Source organism: Athene noctua, chromosome 26 (assembly GCF_965140245.1).
Source record: "Athene noctua chromosome 26, bAthNoc1.hap1.1, whole genome shotgun sequence".
NCBI classification, from domain to species: domain Eukaryota; kingdom Metazoa; phylum Chordata; class Aves; order Strigiformes; family Strigidae; genus Athene; species Athene noctua.
In genome coordinates this window covers 7,984,632-8,002,368 of record NC_134062.1, presented here as the reverse complement: position 1 = coordinate 8,002,368, position 17,737 = coordinate 7,984,632, and the positions used below count along the sequence as shown (strand labels likewise).

Below are 17,737 nucleotides of genomic sequence, written 5' to 3'. Positions count from 1 at the left end.
CCAGCTCGCCCACTGCTTCATCGCTTCTCCTGCGACGGGCAGGGAAACGGGGGACCCGGGCGGCGGCGATGGCCGGTCCCTTCACCACGGTCCCCCGGCGTCCGGCTGCGCCCCGAGCCATGGCCGCGGGACCCGGTGGAGCCACGAGATGAAACACTGCCCGTCGTGGAGCAGCTGCCGGACACCTGCCCCCGGGGCAGGCAGGAGGGTTTGTTGTAAGGAATGACCTCTTCTGCAAGGGAGGGGACAAGGTTGGGGTGCGGCGGTGACACCCCCTCAACCCCTTTGGCACGCGGTCGGTGGCTCCAGCTTACCGCCGCGGGCGGGGCGATGGGTGACCTTGCGCTCGACCCCACACGGCTGCCGCTCCGGTGAGGGGCCAGGGCTCTCGCCTGGTGGCGGCAGTGGCGGCGGCGGCAAGTCTGCAGCAGAGAGGGAGGAGAGGCCTGAGCCCCCTCTGGACCCCAGCCTCGAACCCCCCGTTTTTCCCTCTTCAATCACCTCCTGGCTGCTTTTCCCGGCGGTAGCGGCTGCATTTGGGCTTCGGGCGACTCTTTGGGGTCTCCCCACGGTTTTTCCCTGGGGGTGATGGCAGTGTCATCACCCCGCAGAGCCCCCCAACCACCCAAAATGGCTCCCCAGGGCTCACCTGTGCCGGCGGGGCGGGGGGCTCGGGGCAGGTGGCCCTCGCTGACATCTGGACTCAGTGAGGGGCTGGATGCCCGTGGAGGGGTGATGGTACCGTGGGGGGGTCTCCTGGCAAAGAGGGGGTGTGGGGTGAAGCTGAGGAGGGAGGAGAGGAGTGGGAGGCTTGGTGGCCACCGTGGTTCTGCACGACCCTCCCCGTGCCGTGTTGTGCCAGAGCAGGGAGAAGCCACGTGTTGGTGGCACAGCTGGACGGCAATGGGTGGGCTGAAACATCACAGCTGGATGGCAGTGCCACAGCTGGATCACAGCAGCATTGTGGGGGCACAGCTGGATTGCGACAGCACTGCTGGATTGTGGCAGAGCTGGGCCACAACGGCACAGCTGGATGGCAATGTCCCAGCCAGCTCCTGATGGCACAGCTGGATCGTTACGCCACGATCAGCCCACAGCAGCATGGATGGGTCATGACAGCACGGCCAGAGCACAACTGAGAGTGAGGATGGATGGTGACAACGTGGCTGGATTGTGGTGAGACATCTGGACCATGGTGGGACATCCAGACCCCAGTGGGACATCCGGACCCCAAAGGCATGGCCGGACCATGATGGCACAGCAGGGCCAGATCGTGACAACATGGCTGGATCACGATGGGACATCTGGACCCTGATAGGACATCCGGACTCCAACGGCATGGCTGGACCATGATGGCACAGCAGGGCCAGATCGTGACAACATGGCTGGATTGTGATGGAACGTCCAGACCTCAGTGGGACATCTGGACCCCGATGGCACATCTGGACCATGATGGGACAACACAGCCAGATGGTGACAACATGGTCGGATTGTGATGGGGCATCTCAATCAACCCCAATGGAATATCTGGAACCCCATGGGACATCTGGACCCCAATGACACAACCGGACCATGATGGCACAGCATGGCTGAATGGTGACAACATGCCTGGATTGTGATGGGACATCTGGACCCCAGGCAAACATCTGGAGCCCAATGGGACATCTGGACCCCTATGAAACAACTGGACCCCAATGACATAGCCAGATCATGATGGCATGGCACGGCTGGATGGTGACAACATGGCTGGATTGTGACAGGACATCTGGACCCCAGTGGGACATCTGGGTCCCTATGAGACAACTGGACCCCAATGACATAGCCAGATCATGATGGCACGGCATGGCTGGATAGTGACAACATGGTTGGCTTGTGATGGGACATCTGGACCCCAATGGGACATCTAGAACCTGATGGGACATCCAGACCCCAATGGCACGGCTGGACCAAGTGAGGCCCATCTCCTACCGGGGCAGGCGGGGGCTATCAAAGTCATGGAGGCGGGGGATGTCCTCGGTGGCATGGGGCGATGGCGTCAACGTGGCAGTGGACCGGCAGCCAGAGGAGGCAGTGGGTGAGGATGCGGCGGTGGCACAGGGGATATTCTCACCGGGGTACCACTCCTCTGTCCCCAACCTGTGGGGTGGGAGGCACAGGGTGGGTGCTGGGGTCAGCACAGAACCTCCACAGCGAGGCAGGCGCAGACCTCTGCACCTTTCCCCATCCCTTCTCACAGCACAGGATCCTCTACCCTGGGGGAGATCCCCCGCCAATGGATGCCCCAGCCCCTCAGGCCCCCCTACTCACCCTCCGGCTGCCTCTTCCTCTTCATCCTCCTCTTCCTCCTCCTCCTCCTGGGCGCAGCGGCTGAGCTCACTGGCTGAGGGCGGCGGGGGCAGCAGCTCCGTCCAACTCACCACTGGAGGTTTCACTGCTTGCCCCAGCTTTTTCCCTTTGGCCCCTGCACCGAGGAAGGATGTTGGGGGGGTGTTGAAGGGAGGGGACTGTGCCACTGGCACCCAGGTGTACCCCCACCCATCCCACCACCCTACCGTGCTCAGCCCGGCTGCAGGGTGCCTGGGGGGCCAGGGCATCCATCGGCAGGGGACCCCCCCCAGGGTAGGGGGTCCCATGCTGGGAGAAGGGACGGGGGAAGGTGCAGAGGTCCTCGCTGCCCACCTCGATGGTGCTGTACACTGGCCCCTCGCCGGCCCCCGCCCCAAATTGCTCTGTCTGGGCGATGTAACGGGTGATGCCGGCATCTGCAGAGGGTGGGGATCACCGTCAGGGCTGACCATGGCCCCCCCCCAATCCAAACCACCCATCTCCATGATGAGCCCTCACCGTTGTAGTATCTCTCAGCAGTTCCCAAACAACCGGAGGCACCGGCTGTGCCCCCACCACGCCACGTGTCCGCCAGCCATGGGTAACCACCACCAGCAGCTGCCCTACACGGAGACAGGGTGAAGGGATGCCAGAGGTTGGGGGTCCCGTGGAAGGGGGAAGGAATTGGGGGGTTACCTGGGGCTGCCACGAGCCGGAGCCGGGAAGGCAACTGTGGAAAGAGGTGGGGGTGAGGGCAGCGAGGGGCCGCGCCGGGTCCCTGCAGCACCTATGGGCTTACCCGTGGGTGTGTAGGCGAAGGATGCTGTGAAGAGAGAGAGAGAGAGAGGCAGGGGGTGGCTGGTGGGATGATGGGTGCCAGGGTAGGGGGGATCACAGGGGTAGCATACCGGTGAAGTGGCTGAGCTCCTTCTTCCTCCGGCGGCGGCCATAGAGCCAAGCGGCAAAGGCAGCGAGGATGACCCAGCAAGCGCCGCCAACACCAGCGATGAAGGCCGGCTGCCTGGCCACCTCGGCCAAACGCTCGGCCACACTGCTCCCGCCCGCCGGCCCCACATCCCGCTCTGCCGGGGGAGCTGCAAGCAGCACAGGGAAGGGGGACACACCAGTGGGGGTGCCAAGGATTCGTCCCTAGCATCAGGGTGACCCCTGCCACCCCCCTACCTGTACCAGCAAGGGTGACGAGGGACTCACCGATGCGGATGGGGACGGGGGCACTGCGGGCACCCACACCAGCGCCAGTGGCAGCGGCGACTTCGGCATGGTAAGGGACACCAGGGACCAGGCCCTGCAGCACCGTCGCCAGCACCGTCCCCTCCACGCTCTGGTTGATGTGGAAGCGGCTCTCGTTGCCCAAGCACCAAATCTGAGGTTGGCGGGGGGGAAAACAATGGGGGATGACCATGGGGACACCATGACACAGGGGGTATCATGGCAGGGCAGAGGGGACTCACTGCATCCCTGGCACCGTCTGCCCATACCCGGTAATCGCGGATGACACCATTCTGCTCAGCTGGCGGTGGCGGCTGCCACGAGATGTGGACACTGGTGCCATTACTGGCCACTCTGACGGCTCGTGGAGGGGCACTGGGGGCTGCCGGGGAGGGGGACAAGGAGAGTGTCATCTCCAGGGGTTCCCTGGGGACCCCCCACCATCCGCCACCTCCCCGCACTCACCCGCCTCGGGGGTGCGCAGGGCACGCACGGCACTGTCAGGGCCGTGGAGGTGATGGAAGTAGGGTCGGACCTTGACCTCATAGTCCTGGCCCCGGCGCAGCTCGGTGAGCAAAGCCCCTCGCTCCCCTGGCGCCCGCACTGCCCGCGCCTCCTCCCAGCGCCCGCCGCGCTGCCGGTACAGCACCCGGTAGCCCTGAATGAAGGGTGCTTGGTGCTCCACCTGGGGACCAAAGGGGAGGGTGGGATGGCGGGGGGACAGTCAGCACTGGGACCCCTGTACTGGCAGCATGGCACAGCACTCACAGTCCAGGAGAGACGGACAGCGCCCGGTGGCAGCACCACGGGTTCCTGTAAGTGCACAGCCACTTGTGCCAGCTCCCGCTGCACCTGCTCTGGGTCCAGCCCTGGCTGCGTTGGGGTGGCTTCTGCCAAAAACATGAGAGGGCAGATGGTCGGTGGAAAGCCCCAGTGGTGTCACCAAGTGGGGATGCCATGGTGACACCATATTCTTATGGTGGGTCAATGGGAACCTCCACTGGCATCATTAGGTGGGGATTTACCCAGAAGTGGTGGGTACATGGGCACCTCCATCAGCATCTCCACGTGGAGATGGACCCATGGGTGGTGAGCACACGGGCACCTCCATTGGCCTCTCCAAGTGGAGATGGGTTCATGGGCATCCCCATTGGCATGACCAAAGCTGCACCCATGGGTGGTGGGTTCATGGACACCTCTGCTGGTGTCACCACTGGATCTCACCTTGGGTGCGCACGGGCTCTGAGACGCCGCTGGGGTCGCTGAGGCCGTAGGCGTTGACCGCCCGCACCAAGAAGAGGTAGACGGTGTCGGGGACAAGGCCGCTCACCGTGTGGGTCTCCCCCTCCACATTGGCCGCCACCGTCTGCCACGGGCCACCCGCCACCTGGCTGCCAGGGGAAAAGGGGTGACACGTGGCAGGGTGGCACCAGGCCACTGCGTCACCCCTGCACCTGGAGAGGGGACACCCGTGTGATACCTGAAGGCCTCCACGATGTAGGAGGTGACATGGGTGGCACTGCTGTCCTCGTTCCCTTTCCAGCTCAAGGTGACGCTGCTTTGGGTGACGTTGGTGACCACGGGGGTGGAGGGTGGCCCCGGGAGGACACCAGGCTCAGGGGAAGGCAGGGAAAGGTCGGATCCGTCACCTGTGGGGAGATTCATGGAGATGTGGGGTGGCCTTCTCCCTGACGCCACGGTGTCCCCAGTGTGGTGACCTCCGCCGGGACCCACCTTGCACCTCCAGGGAGCCACCCCAGTGGGTCCTGCCTGCTGGGCTGGTGGCCACGCACTCATAGTGGCCAGAGTCCGTCACCTGCGGGGGGGAGAGCTCCTGCCCCATCACCCTGAGCACCCGTCACCTGGGCACCCGCACCCTGAGCACTCATTGCCCTTGCACCCACCACCCTGAGCACCCACCAGCGCCAGCACCTGCCGTCCTGCACACCCACCACCCTGAGCACCCACCAGCCCTTGCACCCCCCTGAGCACCCATTGCCCTTACCATCTACCACCTTGAGCACCCCCCACCTCTTGCACTCACCATGGCTGAGCACCCCCCACCCCTTCAGCCCCTCCCATCCCCACGGGGGTGCCCAGGAGGGTGGGTGCCCTGAGCCCCCGCTCCGGGCCGGCTCACCCGGAGGCTGGTGATCTGCAGGGTGCCGTTGTCCAGCAGGCTGGCGCGGGGCTGGGCACCCACCAAGGTGTTCCCATCCTTCAACCACCCCACGCTGGCAGGGGGGTCACCACCCCCCACCCAGCACGGTAACTGCGCCGTGGCCCCCACCGGCAGCACCGTCCGGTTAGCGGGACCCCGGTGGATCACCGGCGGTTGGCGTTCAGCCAGCACTACCGTCGAGAAAGGAGGAAAAAAATTTTTAAATGGGAATTTCTTGGGGCTGAGGACGGGCGCCACTTGTACACTGAATGCACCTGTTCTCTGCCGGCACAGGACTTACCCCCTTCCACCTCCAGCTGCGCCTTGGCCAGGACGCTGCCGGCCACGCTGATGGCCTGGCACTGGTAATAACCGGCGTCGGCGGGACGCACGTCGGCGATGGTGATGGCGCCGGTGAGGCTCACCGAAAAACGGCTGGAGGGGTGCGGGGACTGGCCGGGGAACAGCAGGGTCTGGGGGGGACACGGCAGGGTGGGTGCTGAGGGAGGGGGGCAGGACGGGCAGTGGGGACACGAATGGGGACAGGGCCGGGGACAGACCTGGCTCCCCTCCTTCTGCCAGAAGACAGCGGGTGGCGGGTTGCCCTTGCTCTGGCACTGGAAGGTGACGCTCTGGCCAGGGGTGACGGTTTGGTTGCGGGGCCCAGTGACGAGCTGGGGGGGCACTGGGGAGACAAAAGGCCTTGCCCGGCCGCTTTGCCAGCACCCACAGGTGCTCCCTCAGGGGGATCCCCCCCCACCCTGCCTCCCCCTTACCGTGCACCGTGAGGGTACCCGACGCCTCCGACCTGCCCACGCTGTTGTCGGCGACACAGGTGTAGGTGCCCTCGTCCTCCACCCGCAGCCGGTTGATCCGCAGGGTGTTGTCGGGCAGCACCTCCCACCTTGGGGTGCAGGGGTGGGGTGGGGTGGGGTGGGGGGATACCCCGGGAGGCCGCCGGGTGCCGTGAGATGCCACCGGGTGCAGCGAGGCCGCGGGAGGTGATGGCGATGCCGGATGCGATGAGGGTGGAGGACGCGACAGACGTGGATATTTGACACCCATGTAGCGCCACGCTCCGAGGGCGCCGGGCCGGCACGTGGCCGCCCAACCCTGGCAACCACCGCGCCGGCCCTTCTCGCCCACCACCACTTACCTTCCTGGCGGCAACTCGCCCTCTTCCTTGCGCCAGCGAGCCGCCGGCTGAGGGTCCCCCACCGCCTCGCAAGGGAACTCCGCCGTCCCCTCCACCAGCACCGCCTGGTTGAGGGGCCTTTTGCCGAAGGCCGGGCGCTCTGCGGGGGGGCCGTCAGTCCCGATGCCCCCCCACGACACCCCAAAAGTGACCTCCCCGTCCCCACGCACCGAAAACCACCAGCTCGGCCGGCTCGCTGTCCCTCTCTCCCACCACGTTGGTGGCCACGCAGACGTAGACGCCGGCGTCGCTCTTGCGGGTGCTGGCCAACATCAGCTTCCCACCGCGGATCTGCCGGGCAGCCCAGCTTAACCAGGGTGGGGCACTCTACCCCCCCCAAAAAATGTATTTTTTGGGACCCCCCGTATCCCTCACCGTCAGGCGCTCGTCCTTGTCGCTGAGCCGGGCACCGTTCTTCTTCCAGGAGACGCTGGGTTCGGGGTGGCCGCGGGGGGGGACGCATTCCAGGACGGCCGGTTCGCCCGCGGCCACCACCACGTCCCCGGGGGGCTGTCGGAAATCGTCCCGCAGCACTGGGGGGCGGGGGGGGTCCCCATGACATCAAACCTGCCTCAGTTTCCCCATCCTGGTGCTGGCCCCCCCCCCAGCCCTTTCCCAGCACGGAGATAATAAAGCTCAGGAGCTGGATCCGACCCCTGATGTGGGGTGTACCCCCCCCCAGTCGAGCCCTGTCCCCCCAAAATAATCTGAGCTGAGCTCACACCTGGGGCTAAGCCTGGTCTGGATTTAGCTCTGGCATCATCCCAGTGCCGGGTCTAACCCCGAGCCTCAGCCGCGGGGGCCAGACGGTGCCTCAGAACCACCCAAAGCTGGGGGAGGCTGGGGGTGGCACCAGGGACATTATTTTAATCTATTTTAATTTATTTAAACTTATGCTCAGTTATTTTATTGACAATTATTTTAATTTAATTTATTTCAATTATTTCCACTTCATTTCTTTCCAATTATTTTCACTTCTTTTCATTTATTTTCCTTATTTTCATTTATTTCCAATTATTTTCACTTCTTTTCATTTATTTTCCCTTATTCTCATTTATTTCCAATTATTTTCACTTCTTTTCATTTATTTTCACTTCTGTTCATTTATTTTCACTTATTTTCACTTACTCCCAATTATTTTCACTTATTTCAAATTATTTTCATTTATTTCACTTATTTCCATTCATTTCCACTCATCTTCTTTTCATTTATTGCAAATTATTTTCACTTCTTTTCACTTACTTGCAATTATTTTCACTTATTTCTGATGATTTTCATTTATTTCCACTTCTCTTATTTATAATTTTCACTTATTTCTGATTATTCTCATTTATTTAACTTTTAATTTATTTCCATTTATTTTCACTTATTCCCAATTATTTTCACTTCATTTCTTTCAGCTATTTTCACTTCTTTTCATTCCTCCTTTTCACCCCTTTTCATCTATTTTCATTTCTTTTCCCCTCTTTTCACTACTTTCCACTCAGCAGCGCCAGGCCTGTGGGTTTTACAGCCCCCCCACGCCAACCGCCGGAGCGAGCTGGGCTCAGGGGTGACACCGACCCCCCCAAATCCCCCCCTGCCCCGTGGCCCTCCCGGGGACTCACCAGCCACCTCCAGGGACGCGTTCCTGCTGGTGGCCTCCCCCAGGTAATTCCTGGCCACGCAGACGTAGACCCCCTCGTCAGGCTTCCCCCGCCGGCCGTGGAGGATGCGGAGGAAGAAGAGGGACCCCCCCGGGAGGAGGGTGCGGTGGGAGCGGGGGTCCTCCCGGTCCGTCTCCACGCGCTCCCCGTCCTTGTACCACTCCACCGCCGGGGACGGGCGCCCTTCAGCTTTGCAGCTCAGGGTGGCCGGTTCCCCCCTGGAGACCAGGAGGTCCGTGGGGTGCTCCACGATGCGGGGCGCCGTGTCCTCCAGCTGCGGGTGGGACCCTGCGCGGAAAAAGAGGGGGGTCCCCGTTATCCCCCCCCATGTTGGGAAGCGAAGGCGGGTTCTGCGGGGCTCGCAGGAGGCGAGATGAGGTGTGGCCAGGCCTCAGCCCACTGTGGCGTCCCCCCACCCCACCCTGGAGCTGAGATGACCATGAGGTGAGATGAGGTGTGGCCAGGCCTCAGCCCCATGCACCCCCCCCCCAACTCAGGGTGGGTGCTGGTGGGGTGGGACGGGACTGGGAGGGTGTCAGACCTCGGACACACTGGGTACAAGGACAGGGGGACAAAGCAGCCCTGCTCCCAGCACCCCCCCTCTTCCACCCAGTTTCCGACTGGGCGTCCCTGGGGCTGGGGCTCAATTCCCCCCAGAAGGGGATTTTTCCGTCAGCTGCAGTGATGATTTCCTGCCGCAGAGAAGGTCGCAGAAAACGCTTAATTTTAAGTTAAAAAAAATATACTGGGTCTGTGGGGCTGTTCCAGGAAAATCCCCGCCGTTAGGGGGTTAATAAACGCTCATTAATGCTGGGATAATTCAATAATTAATGTTCATTAATCCTGGGGTCTAATTGGCTGGGCCCGGCTGGGACGGCCCACCCGTGTCCCCAGTGCCACCCGCTGCAGTTCAGGCCGCGGTCACTGAGCGTCACTGCAGTCCCACAGCCCGGCTGCGCGCACACGCGTGGGCACGAACACGCGTGTGCACGAACACGCCCGCAGCCCTGCGCAGGCCCGCACGCGTGTGCCAGCACACAGGCGTGCGCTCACGTGTCGGCCCTTACGTGCATGCGGAGGGGAGCGAACACGCGTGTGTTCACACAGGGGCACGGGTGCGTGCGCAGACGTGTGTGCACACACGCAGTTGCACATGTACACAGGTTTGCACATACATGCACGTCCACACACGCTTTTCTGTGGGGCACATAAATCTGTGTTTACCCACATCCCTTTGAATCCACACATGCACACGTGTACACACACATGTACACCATTTGCACACATGCACACACGTGCAAACTCATGCACACGCATGCACACACGTGCACACCACAGACGTGTCCCCCATTTGCACACAGGCACATGCGTGCACATGCATGGATGCTGCTCCACAATTGCACACCACACACACATGTCTGCCATTCGCACATGGGCACACTCATGCACACGCATGCACACACATACACACACATGCATACCACACACACGTCCCCCCATTCTCACACATGCAGACACATGCAGACACGTTCACACCAAACACACATGTCCCTCCATTTCCACACATGCACACACATGCCCACACATGTACATCACACACACATCTCCCCCCATTTGCACATGGGCACAGGCATGCATACACATGCACATGAATGCACGCTCATGCACACGCATGCACACAGCTCCATGCATGCACGCCACACACATGTGTCCTGCCACTTGCACACGGACACATGCATTCACACACATGCACACCACACATGTGTCCCCCATTTGTGCATGGGCACATGCATGCATACACATGCACACTCATGCACATGTATGCACGCAGCTCCACACATGCACACCACACAGACGTGTCCTGCCATTTGCACACGGGCACATGCATGAACACGCATGCACACACATGCATACAGCCCCACACATGCGTGCCGCACACATACCTCCCCCCATTTGCACACAGGCACACGCATGCACACAGCTCCATGCATGCACTCCACACACATGTGCCCCTCCACTTGCACACGGGCACACATGTGCTCACACATGCACACACATGCACATGCACACACACATGCACGCATGTGACTCCCCATTTGCACACGGGCACACACATGCACACACGGTGCACATGCACATCACACACATATCTCCCCCATTTACACATGGGCACACGCATGCACACGCATGCCAACAGCTCCCCTCATGCACCCCACACATGTGTCCCCCCATTTGCACACGGGCACACACATGCACACTCATGCACACCACACACACACACGTGCCCCCCCCACTTGCACACGGGCACACATGTGCTCACACACACGTGTCCCCCATTTGCACATGTGCACACACATGCACACCCCCCATTTACACGCGGACACACACGTGCACACACGCTCCTTCCCCAGCTCCCCAGCTTTGAGGGGGGTTGGGCTGCGATTCTGGGGGCTCGGGGCGGGGGGGGGGGGGGGATATGCGTTGCCATGGGGACGGGATGCGGCTGCCGCGGGGATGGGGGGATGCTGCGGGGTACCGGGCACCCCATGAGGCCGGGGGGGGGGGGGTGTGCACAGCGGGGGCCGAGGGGGCCGCAGCTGGGCCCGGTGGCTAATTGGGACAAGTGGGGGGTCAGGCCAGGCCCCCCCTGCGCCTGGCTGGCTGCGCCGGGGCGGGGGGGGTCCACGGGGGTTTGGGGACACCCCCCCCATCGGCCACAGAGAGACAGATGTTGAGACTCTGAAAAAGAGGGGAAAAGCTCCAAAAGGGCTTAAAATTCAGGCAGACGCCCCCCCCCCCCCAGTACCTGCTGCCGGTTCTAGCCGCCCCCCCAGCCCCATCCCAGTTCGGGGACACGGGGCTGGTTTGGGGACATGGAGACAGTTTGGGGACACGCTGCTGGTTTGGGGACGTCGGGTGTCTCCTCTCAGTGTCTGGGGGTTGGTTTGGGGGGACGGGGAGAGTTTGGGGACACGGGGGTCCCTCCTGGCTCAGGGACATGGGGCCGGTTTGGGGACATGGGTGTCTCCCAGCTCAGCCAGGGGTCGGTGTGGGGGTACAGGCACAGTTTGGGGACACCAGGTCAGTCCCAGTTCGTGGTCTGGGGGTCGGTGTAGGGACACGGGGCTGGTTTTGCTCCTGGCTCGGGACCTGGGGACACAGAGCTGGTTTGGGGTCTAGGGGCCAGTTTGGGGGCACAGGGTCACTCCCGACTTGGGGACACCAAGCTGGTCCCAGTTCGAGGTCACGGGGGCTATCTGGGAACGTGGCATCGCTCCCAGCTTGTGACCTGGGATTTGGTCCCGGCACACGGAGCCGTTCCTGGAGTGGGGACACGGGGCGGATGTGGGGACACCGGGTCACTCCCAGACTGGGGACACAGGGTAGGTCCCAGTGTGGGGACACGGGGACAGTTTGGGGACCCGAGGTCGGTCCTAGCTGGGACTGGGGGGCTGGGGGCTATTTCCAGCGTCACCACTGGACCAGGACTGGGGACCCCGGGACATGCGGACAGCGGGACACGGGGACAAGGGGACAGTGGGACACGGGGACAGGGGGGCACGGGGACAGGGGGACAGGGGGACACGGGGACAGGGGGGCACGGGGACAGGGGGACAGGGGGACAGTGGGACACGGGGACAGCGGGACACGGGGACAGGGGGACAGGGGGGCACGGGGACAGCGGGATACGGGGACAGGGGGACAGCGGGACACGGGGACAGCGGGACAGGGGGACAGCGGGACACGGGGACAGCGGGACACGGGGACAGGGGGACAGCGGGACAGAGGAACACGGGGACAGGGGGACAGCGGGACACGGGGACAGCGGGACAGGGGGACAGCGGGACACGGGGACAGGGGGACAGGGGGACAGGGGGACAGCGGGACACGGGGACAGCGGGACAGGGGGACAGCGGGACACGGGGACAGGGGGACAGCGGGACACGGGGACAGCGGTACACGGGGACAGGGGGACAGGGGGACAGCGGGACAGCGGGACAGCGGGACACGGGGACAGCGGGACCCGTGGCCACGTACCGTTGTCGGGGGTGAGGGCGGGGAGGTGGAGGGCGGCGATGGTGCGGTTGATGCCGAGCAGGAGCTGGGAGGAGTTGGAGCCCTCGGCCCCCAGCGAGTCGGCGAACAGGTTCATCTGCAGCAGCGTCTTCAGCAGGTACCGCAGCATCCTGGCCCCGCTTGGCTAGGCTCGGCTTGGCTAGGCTCGGCTTACTCAGGCTCGGCTCAACACGGTCCGACCCAGCCCGGCTCGGCAGGGCTGAGCTCGGCACGCTTGAGCTCAGCTTGGCTCGGCTCAGCTCTGCACGGCCCGTCTGGGCTCAGCACGGTCCGGCCCAGCGCGGCTGGGCTTGGCTGGGCTCAGCTCGGCTCGGCTCAGCTCGGCGGGGCTCAGCTCGGCGGGGCTCAGCTCGGCTGGGCTCAGCTCGGCTCGGCTCAGCTCGGCGGGGCTCAGCTCGGCTCGGCTCAGCTCGGCGGGGCTCAGCTCGGCGGGGCTCAGCTCGGCTGGGCTCAGCTCGGCTCGGCTCAGCTCGGCGGGGCTCAGCTCGGCTCGGCTCAGCTCGGCTGGGCTCAGCTCGGCTCGGCTCAGCTCGGCTCGGCTCAGCTCGGCTGGGCTCAGCTCGGCTGGGCTCAGCTCGGCGGGGCTCAGCTCGGCTCGGCTCAGCTCGGCTCGGCTCAGCTCGGCTGGGCTCAGCCCACGGCGCCGCCCCCCGGGTCTGGCGGGGAGCGGGGGCGCGGCCAGCGCGGGGCGGGGGGGGTGTGTGTGTCCCTGCCCCCCGCTTTTAGGAAGGGGGATGGAGGGGGAAGGGAGGGGCCCATAGGGGGGGGGTCCGGGGGGTGTCTTGGTTTGGAAGGAGGAAGAGGAGGGAGGGGAGGGAGGGGGGGAAGAGAGGCAGGAGCTGCCTCATCCCCCATAACGCGACACCCCACGGGGCTGCGTCACCCCCCACCCAGGCAAACTCCAGCCCGAGGACCCCCCCTCTGTGCCCCCCAAAGGCAGCTTCACACCCCCCTCCCCCCCAAGGGGAAACGCGGCTGCGCGGGGGGGGAACCTTATACCCACGTACCTCAACACTGGGGTGCGCTGGCGGGGGGGGGCGGCTTTTGGGGGTGCTGGGGCCACCAGTGGCCTCGAACTTGGGGGTAGGGGACACAAGCGTCGGCAGGCGGTGCCGTTTAGTTCATAATTAGCCACTTAATTAAGGTGCCAGGACTGATGTGTGAAGAAATGCGCCCCCTCCAGTGAGCCCCCTGTTATGGGGGGGGGGTCGTTATGGGGGGTCGCGGTGGGGGAGTCATTATGGGGTCACTAATGATCTGATTGGAATAGGGCAAAGGTGGGGGTGATGGTGGGGTGGGGGGAAAAAGGGGGGTCAGGAGTGTCCCCCGGGGCAGCCTGGGGAAGGGAAGGGGCAGTGGGGGAGGATGGGGGGGCACACATCTGCGTGCACATCTGGGGTGCGATGGGCAGGGTGGGCAGGAGGAGGGGCCTCACATCTGGAGGCAGAGTGAAACGGGCCCAAGCGCCTTTGCACATCTGGAAGAGGGGTGTGAATGCGCCCCAAAGAGGGGGTGTCACATCTGGATGGCTCTGGGGGTACAGCTGAGGGGGGTGCGCACGCACATCTGGGACACCAAGGGTCTCCGGGGTGTTCACATCTGGGAGGGTTGGGGGTTACATGTGTGTTGGAGTGAACATCTGGAGGTCTCAGGCCACAGCTGGATGTTCCCCGGGGCACACATCTGGCAGAGGAGCCGGGTGAACCCCCAAAGGGCACGGGGACGCCCAAACACATCTGGAATGCCGGGTGGTTTGTGGCTGCGCACATCTGGAGCAGCGAGCGGCAGGGAAGGGGACACGCACATCTGAGTGCACATCTGGCGAGCTCGCCCGGGCACTCTCTCCCCCACCCAGAGCTGTGCTGGGGCACATCTGGCCTCCCACACACATCTGGCCTCCCGCGCACATCTGGCCTCCCACACACATCTGGCCTCCCACGCACATCTGGCCTGGCTCAGCCTCCCCAGCACCCTCCGGATCCCACCAAAACCCGCGGGATCCCGGCGCAGGCGAAGCCGCTGCCGGGGCGTGCAGGGGGCGATACATTATTTATCCAGCCCTCTTGTAGCCAGGCATGGAGAAAGTAAATAAATATTCATTTCGTCAGACCACAAAGCTTTTCCGTTTCTCCTGCCGGGGATGTGGCAGCCCGAGGATTTCCCAGTAGGATGAGAAAGAAAAAAAAAAAAAAAAAAAAAAAGGAAAAATAATTTAACCGTAGAACAGGTTCATTCAACTATTATTCAAATAATTTTCCAGGATGGGAATTGAAGGTGACACTGGGATATAAAACATCAAATTTTCCCCCCTCTGCCCCCCCCCCCTTTCTTTTTGGGACTCCCTGAAAAGCCAAATCACGGGATGGGGCAACTCCACCACGGGAAGCAGGGATGGAAAGGGATGTTAATCCCCAGAAAGCTTTTGGGCCTCTTTTCATGGAGTGCTTGGAAAAGAGAGAAGAGTTTTTAATGGGAATCCTGAAATTTTGGGGCAGCTCCAGAGATTAGAGCACCTCTGTGTTAATCCCACCAGGAGGCCTGAGGCTGCGGGGATGGGCTCCTGGGGCTGGCACACGCGTGTCTGTCGCCGCTACCTCCTCCGGGGTGGCTTGGGATGGGAAAAGGAGACAAAGGAGCCGCCTCATCCCCATGGATAATCCGCCCCCCCCCAGATTCATCCCTGTTAATCAGCTGGGCAAACAGGGAGCGCGGGGGCATCGCCTCCTTGTTAGCAGATTTATTACCGCTGCCGGGGAGTTTAATTGCCCTTTTATTCAGCGATTAGCTGCTGTTTGCACAGGCTTTGCTCAAACCTCTTGCTGCCACGGCCTAAAGTCATGTCCCGAAATTTTTTTGGATGGGGGGAGGCTTCCCCCACACTTCATTATCCTCGATATTCCCCCTTATTTTCACTGCTTCCTTATTCCTTGTTTTTCCCAACCCCTCCACAGCATCACTGGGCGCATCGGGGTGGGGAAACTGAGGCAGGAAGGAGCTGGCGGTAATGACGAGCGACAAGATATTTGTATGCCCCCCCCACCCCGCGCCGATGCCGGGGGGGTAAATCCCTCGTAGCTCCTTTATTAACATACCCCCCGGGAGCCCCCCACCCTGAGCTGGGCAGTTTGCCGGAAAATGTGGCTTTTTGAATATTTATAGAGGTTGTGGCAGGCACGGCGTGGGGGGGGGCAGCAGAGAGAGGCTGCCCCTGGGGGGTCAGTGTGGAGAGGAGCGGTGGTGGGGTGCTGGAGGGGGGCAGGGGGTGCTGGGGTGGATGAATGGTTTAGGGGGTGACACTGGGATCTTTAGGGGACAAAACTGGGATGCTGTAGAGGATAATACTGGGACGATTTAGGGGATGACAGTGAGATGCTTTACGGGATGACAGTAAGATCCTGTAGGGGATGATACTGGGATGTTTTTCGGGAACATACTGGGATCTTTAGGGGACAACACTGGGATGTTGTAGAGGATGATTCTGGGATGCTGCAGGGATGGCACAGGGGTGCTTTAGGGGGTGACAATGAAATGCTTTACAGGATGACAATAAGATGCTAATCTAGGGGCTGATGCTGGGATTCTTTAGGGGATGATACTGGGATGTTTTTCCGGGACATACTGGGATCTTTAGGGGACAACACTGGGATGCTTTAGGGGATGATGCTGGGATGCTTATGGGGATACTGGGCTACTTTAGAGAATGATGCTGGGGTGCTGTAGGGGATGGTTCTGGGGTGCTGTAGGGGATGATGGCAGGATGCTGTAGGAGACAATGCCAAGATGCTTTAGGGAATGATGCTGGGAAGTTTTAGGGGACTGTAGTGCGATGCTTTAGGGGATTTCACTGCAATGCTTTAAGGCATGATGCCAGGATGCACCAAGGGATAATGCTGGGATGTTTTTAGGGAGAGTACTGGGTTATTTTAAGGGATGACATTGGGATGCTATAGGAGGTGGTGCTGGGATGCTTGAGGGGATGATGCCAAGATGTTTTAGGAGATGGTGCTGGGATGCTTTAGGGAAATGTGCTGGGATGTTTCCTGGGAGCATACTGGGATCTGTAGGGGATGACACTGGGATGCTGTAGGGGATGATGCTGGGGTGCTGTGAGGGAAGATCCGGCATGTTTTAGGGAAGGGTACCGGAATGCTTTAGGAGATGCTGGTGGGATGATTTAGGGAATGACCCTGGGATGCTGTAGGGGATGATGCCAGGATGTTTTGGTGCCGGGATGCACTAAGATAACACTGAGGTGTTTTAGGGGACACTGACACGCCTTAGGGGATGGTGCAGGGATGGTTTGGGGGATGACGCCAGGATGCACTAAGGGAGAACACGGCACTGCTTTAGGGGATGACACTGGCATGCTTTAGGGGATGGTGCCGGGATGCTTTAGGTGAGCAGATTGAGATGCTTGAGGGGATGACCCGGCGATGCTCTGCGGGACGCTGTGTCAGGCTGTCTTTCCTCCACGCCTGGCAGACGCAGGAGGCTGGTGGGTTGAGGTCTCCTCGCGGGGTGTCCCAGCCCGCCTCATTACCGCCGTCTTTGGGAAGCTGGAGCCCATGTGTTCTCGAGACGAGCAACTCGGGGTATATTAACATCCCATTTCCACCTCTTTAATATAGAGTTTGTCGAGATCATTTATCAGCCAAGCCTCCCTTCAGGGCCGGGGGAAGCCGGGCAGAGCTCGGCAGCTGGGTCACGGCAAGAGGCGAGGGAAGCTTGTCCCCGAAGGAAGCCAACTCCGGGTTTAACAGGTAGTGGCTCATGTGCGAATTGCTAGTTTGGGACCGGCACATCATTGGGAAAGGCTCTATCAAAGCTGGGCTTAATTGGGTGGAAGGCTTGTTTGCATGGCCGCTAATGGGGGATCAGAGGGCCGGGGACCCAGCGCTGACGGCCCTACAAAAGCAAGCAATTACTTGCTTGTCTGCATTATGTATTAACCCATCTGGGGCCGGGATATTGGCTTTGAAAGGGAAACAAAGGCGGAGGCGTGACGATATTCCCCACGCCGAATTAGCCCGCCTGGGTCCTCTTTGTGCAGCAGGCAGGGCAGCTGGATACGGGCCGCAGCCCCTAAGGATGCTGATGGGTACC

General features: G+C 61.8%; 1 protein-coding gene across 1 annotated transcript; it reads right to left on the bottom strand.

The window, feature by feature from the left end:
- Nucleotides 1-17: 17 nt before the first annotated feature.
- On the bottom strand, nucleotides 18-12,743 carry ROBO3 (roundabout guidance receptor 3). The gene is made up of 26 exons (XM_074927198.1): nucleotides 12,596-12,743; nucleotides 8,519-8,845; nucleotides 7,287-7,444; nucleotides 7,082-7,202; nucleotides 6,873-7,011; nucleotides 6,493-6,620; nucleotides 6,277-6,401; nucleotides 6,018-6,189; nucleotides 5,696-5,907; nucleotides 5,290-5,371; nucleotides 5,036-5,204; nucleotides 4,780-4,946; nucleotides 4,324-4,445; nucleotides 4,021-4,240; nucleotides 3,825-3,937; nucleotides 3,538-3,709; nucleotides 3,234-3,419; nucleotides 3,022-3,148; nucleotides 2,845-2,948; nucleotides 2,610-2,762; nucleotides 2,308-2,452; nucleotides 1,969-2,136; nucleotides 650-756; nucleotides 502-579; nucleotides 315-422; nucleotides 18-232 (listed from the first exon to the last, which is right to left on the bottom strand). Exons 1-26 carry the CDS (start codon nucleotides 12,741-12,743, stop codon nucleotides 18-20), a joined length of 3,966 nt encoding a protein of 1,321 aa, XP_074783299.1.
- Between the last annotated feature and the right edge of the window lie 4,994 nt (nucleotides 12,744-17,737).

Coding starts and splice junctions, on each gene's coding strand:
- ROBO3 (XM_074927198.1), bottom strand. CDS start 12,743: ATGCTGCGGTACCTGCTGAAGACGCTGCTGCAGATGAACCTGTTCGCC. Junction 6,621..6,872: donor GGCGAGTTGCCGCCAGGAAG/GTAAGTGGTGGT, acceptor CTGCACCCCAAG/GTGGGAGGTGCTGCCCGACA. Junction 5,372..5,695: donor TGCAGATCACCAGCCTCCGG/GTGAGCCGGCCC, acceptor TCCCCCCCGCAG/GTGACGGACTCTGGCCACTA.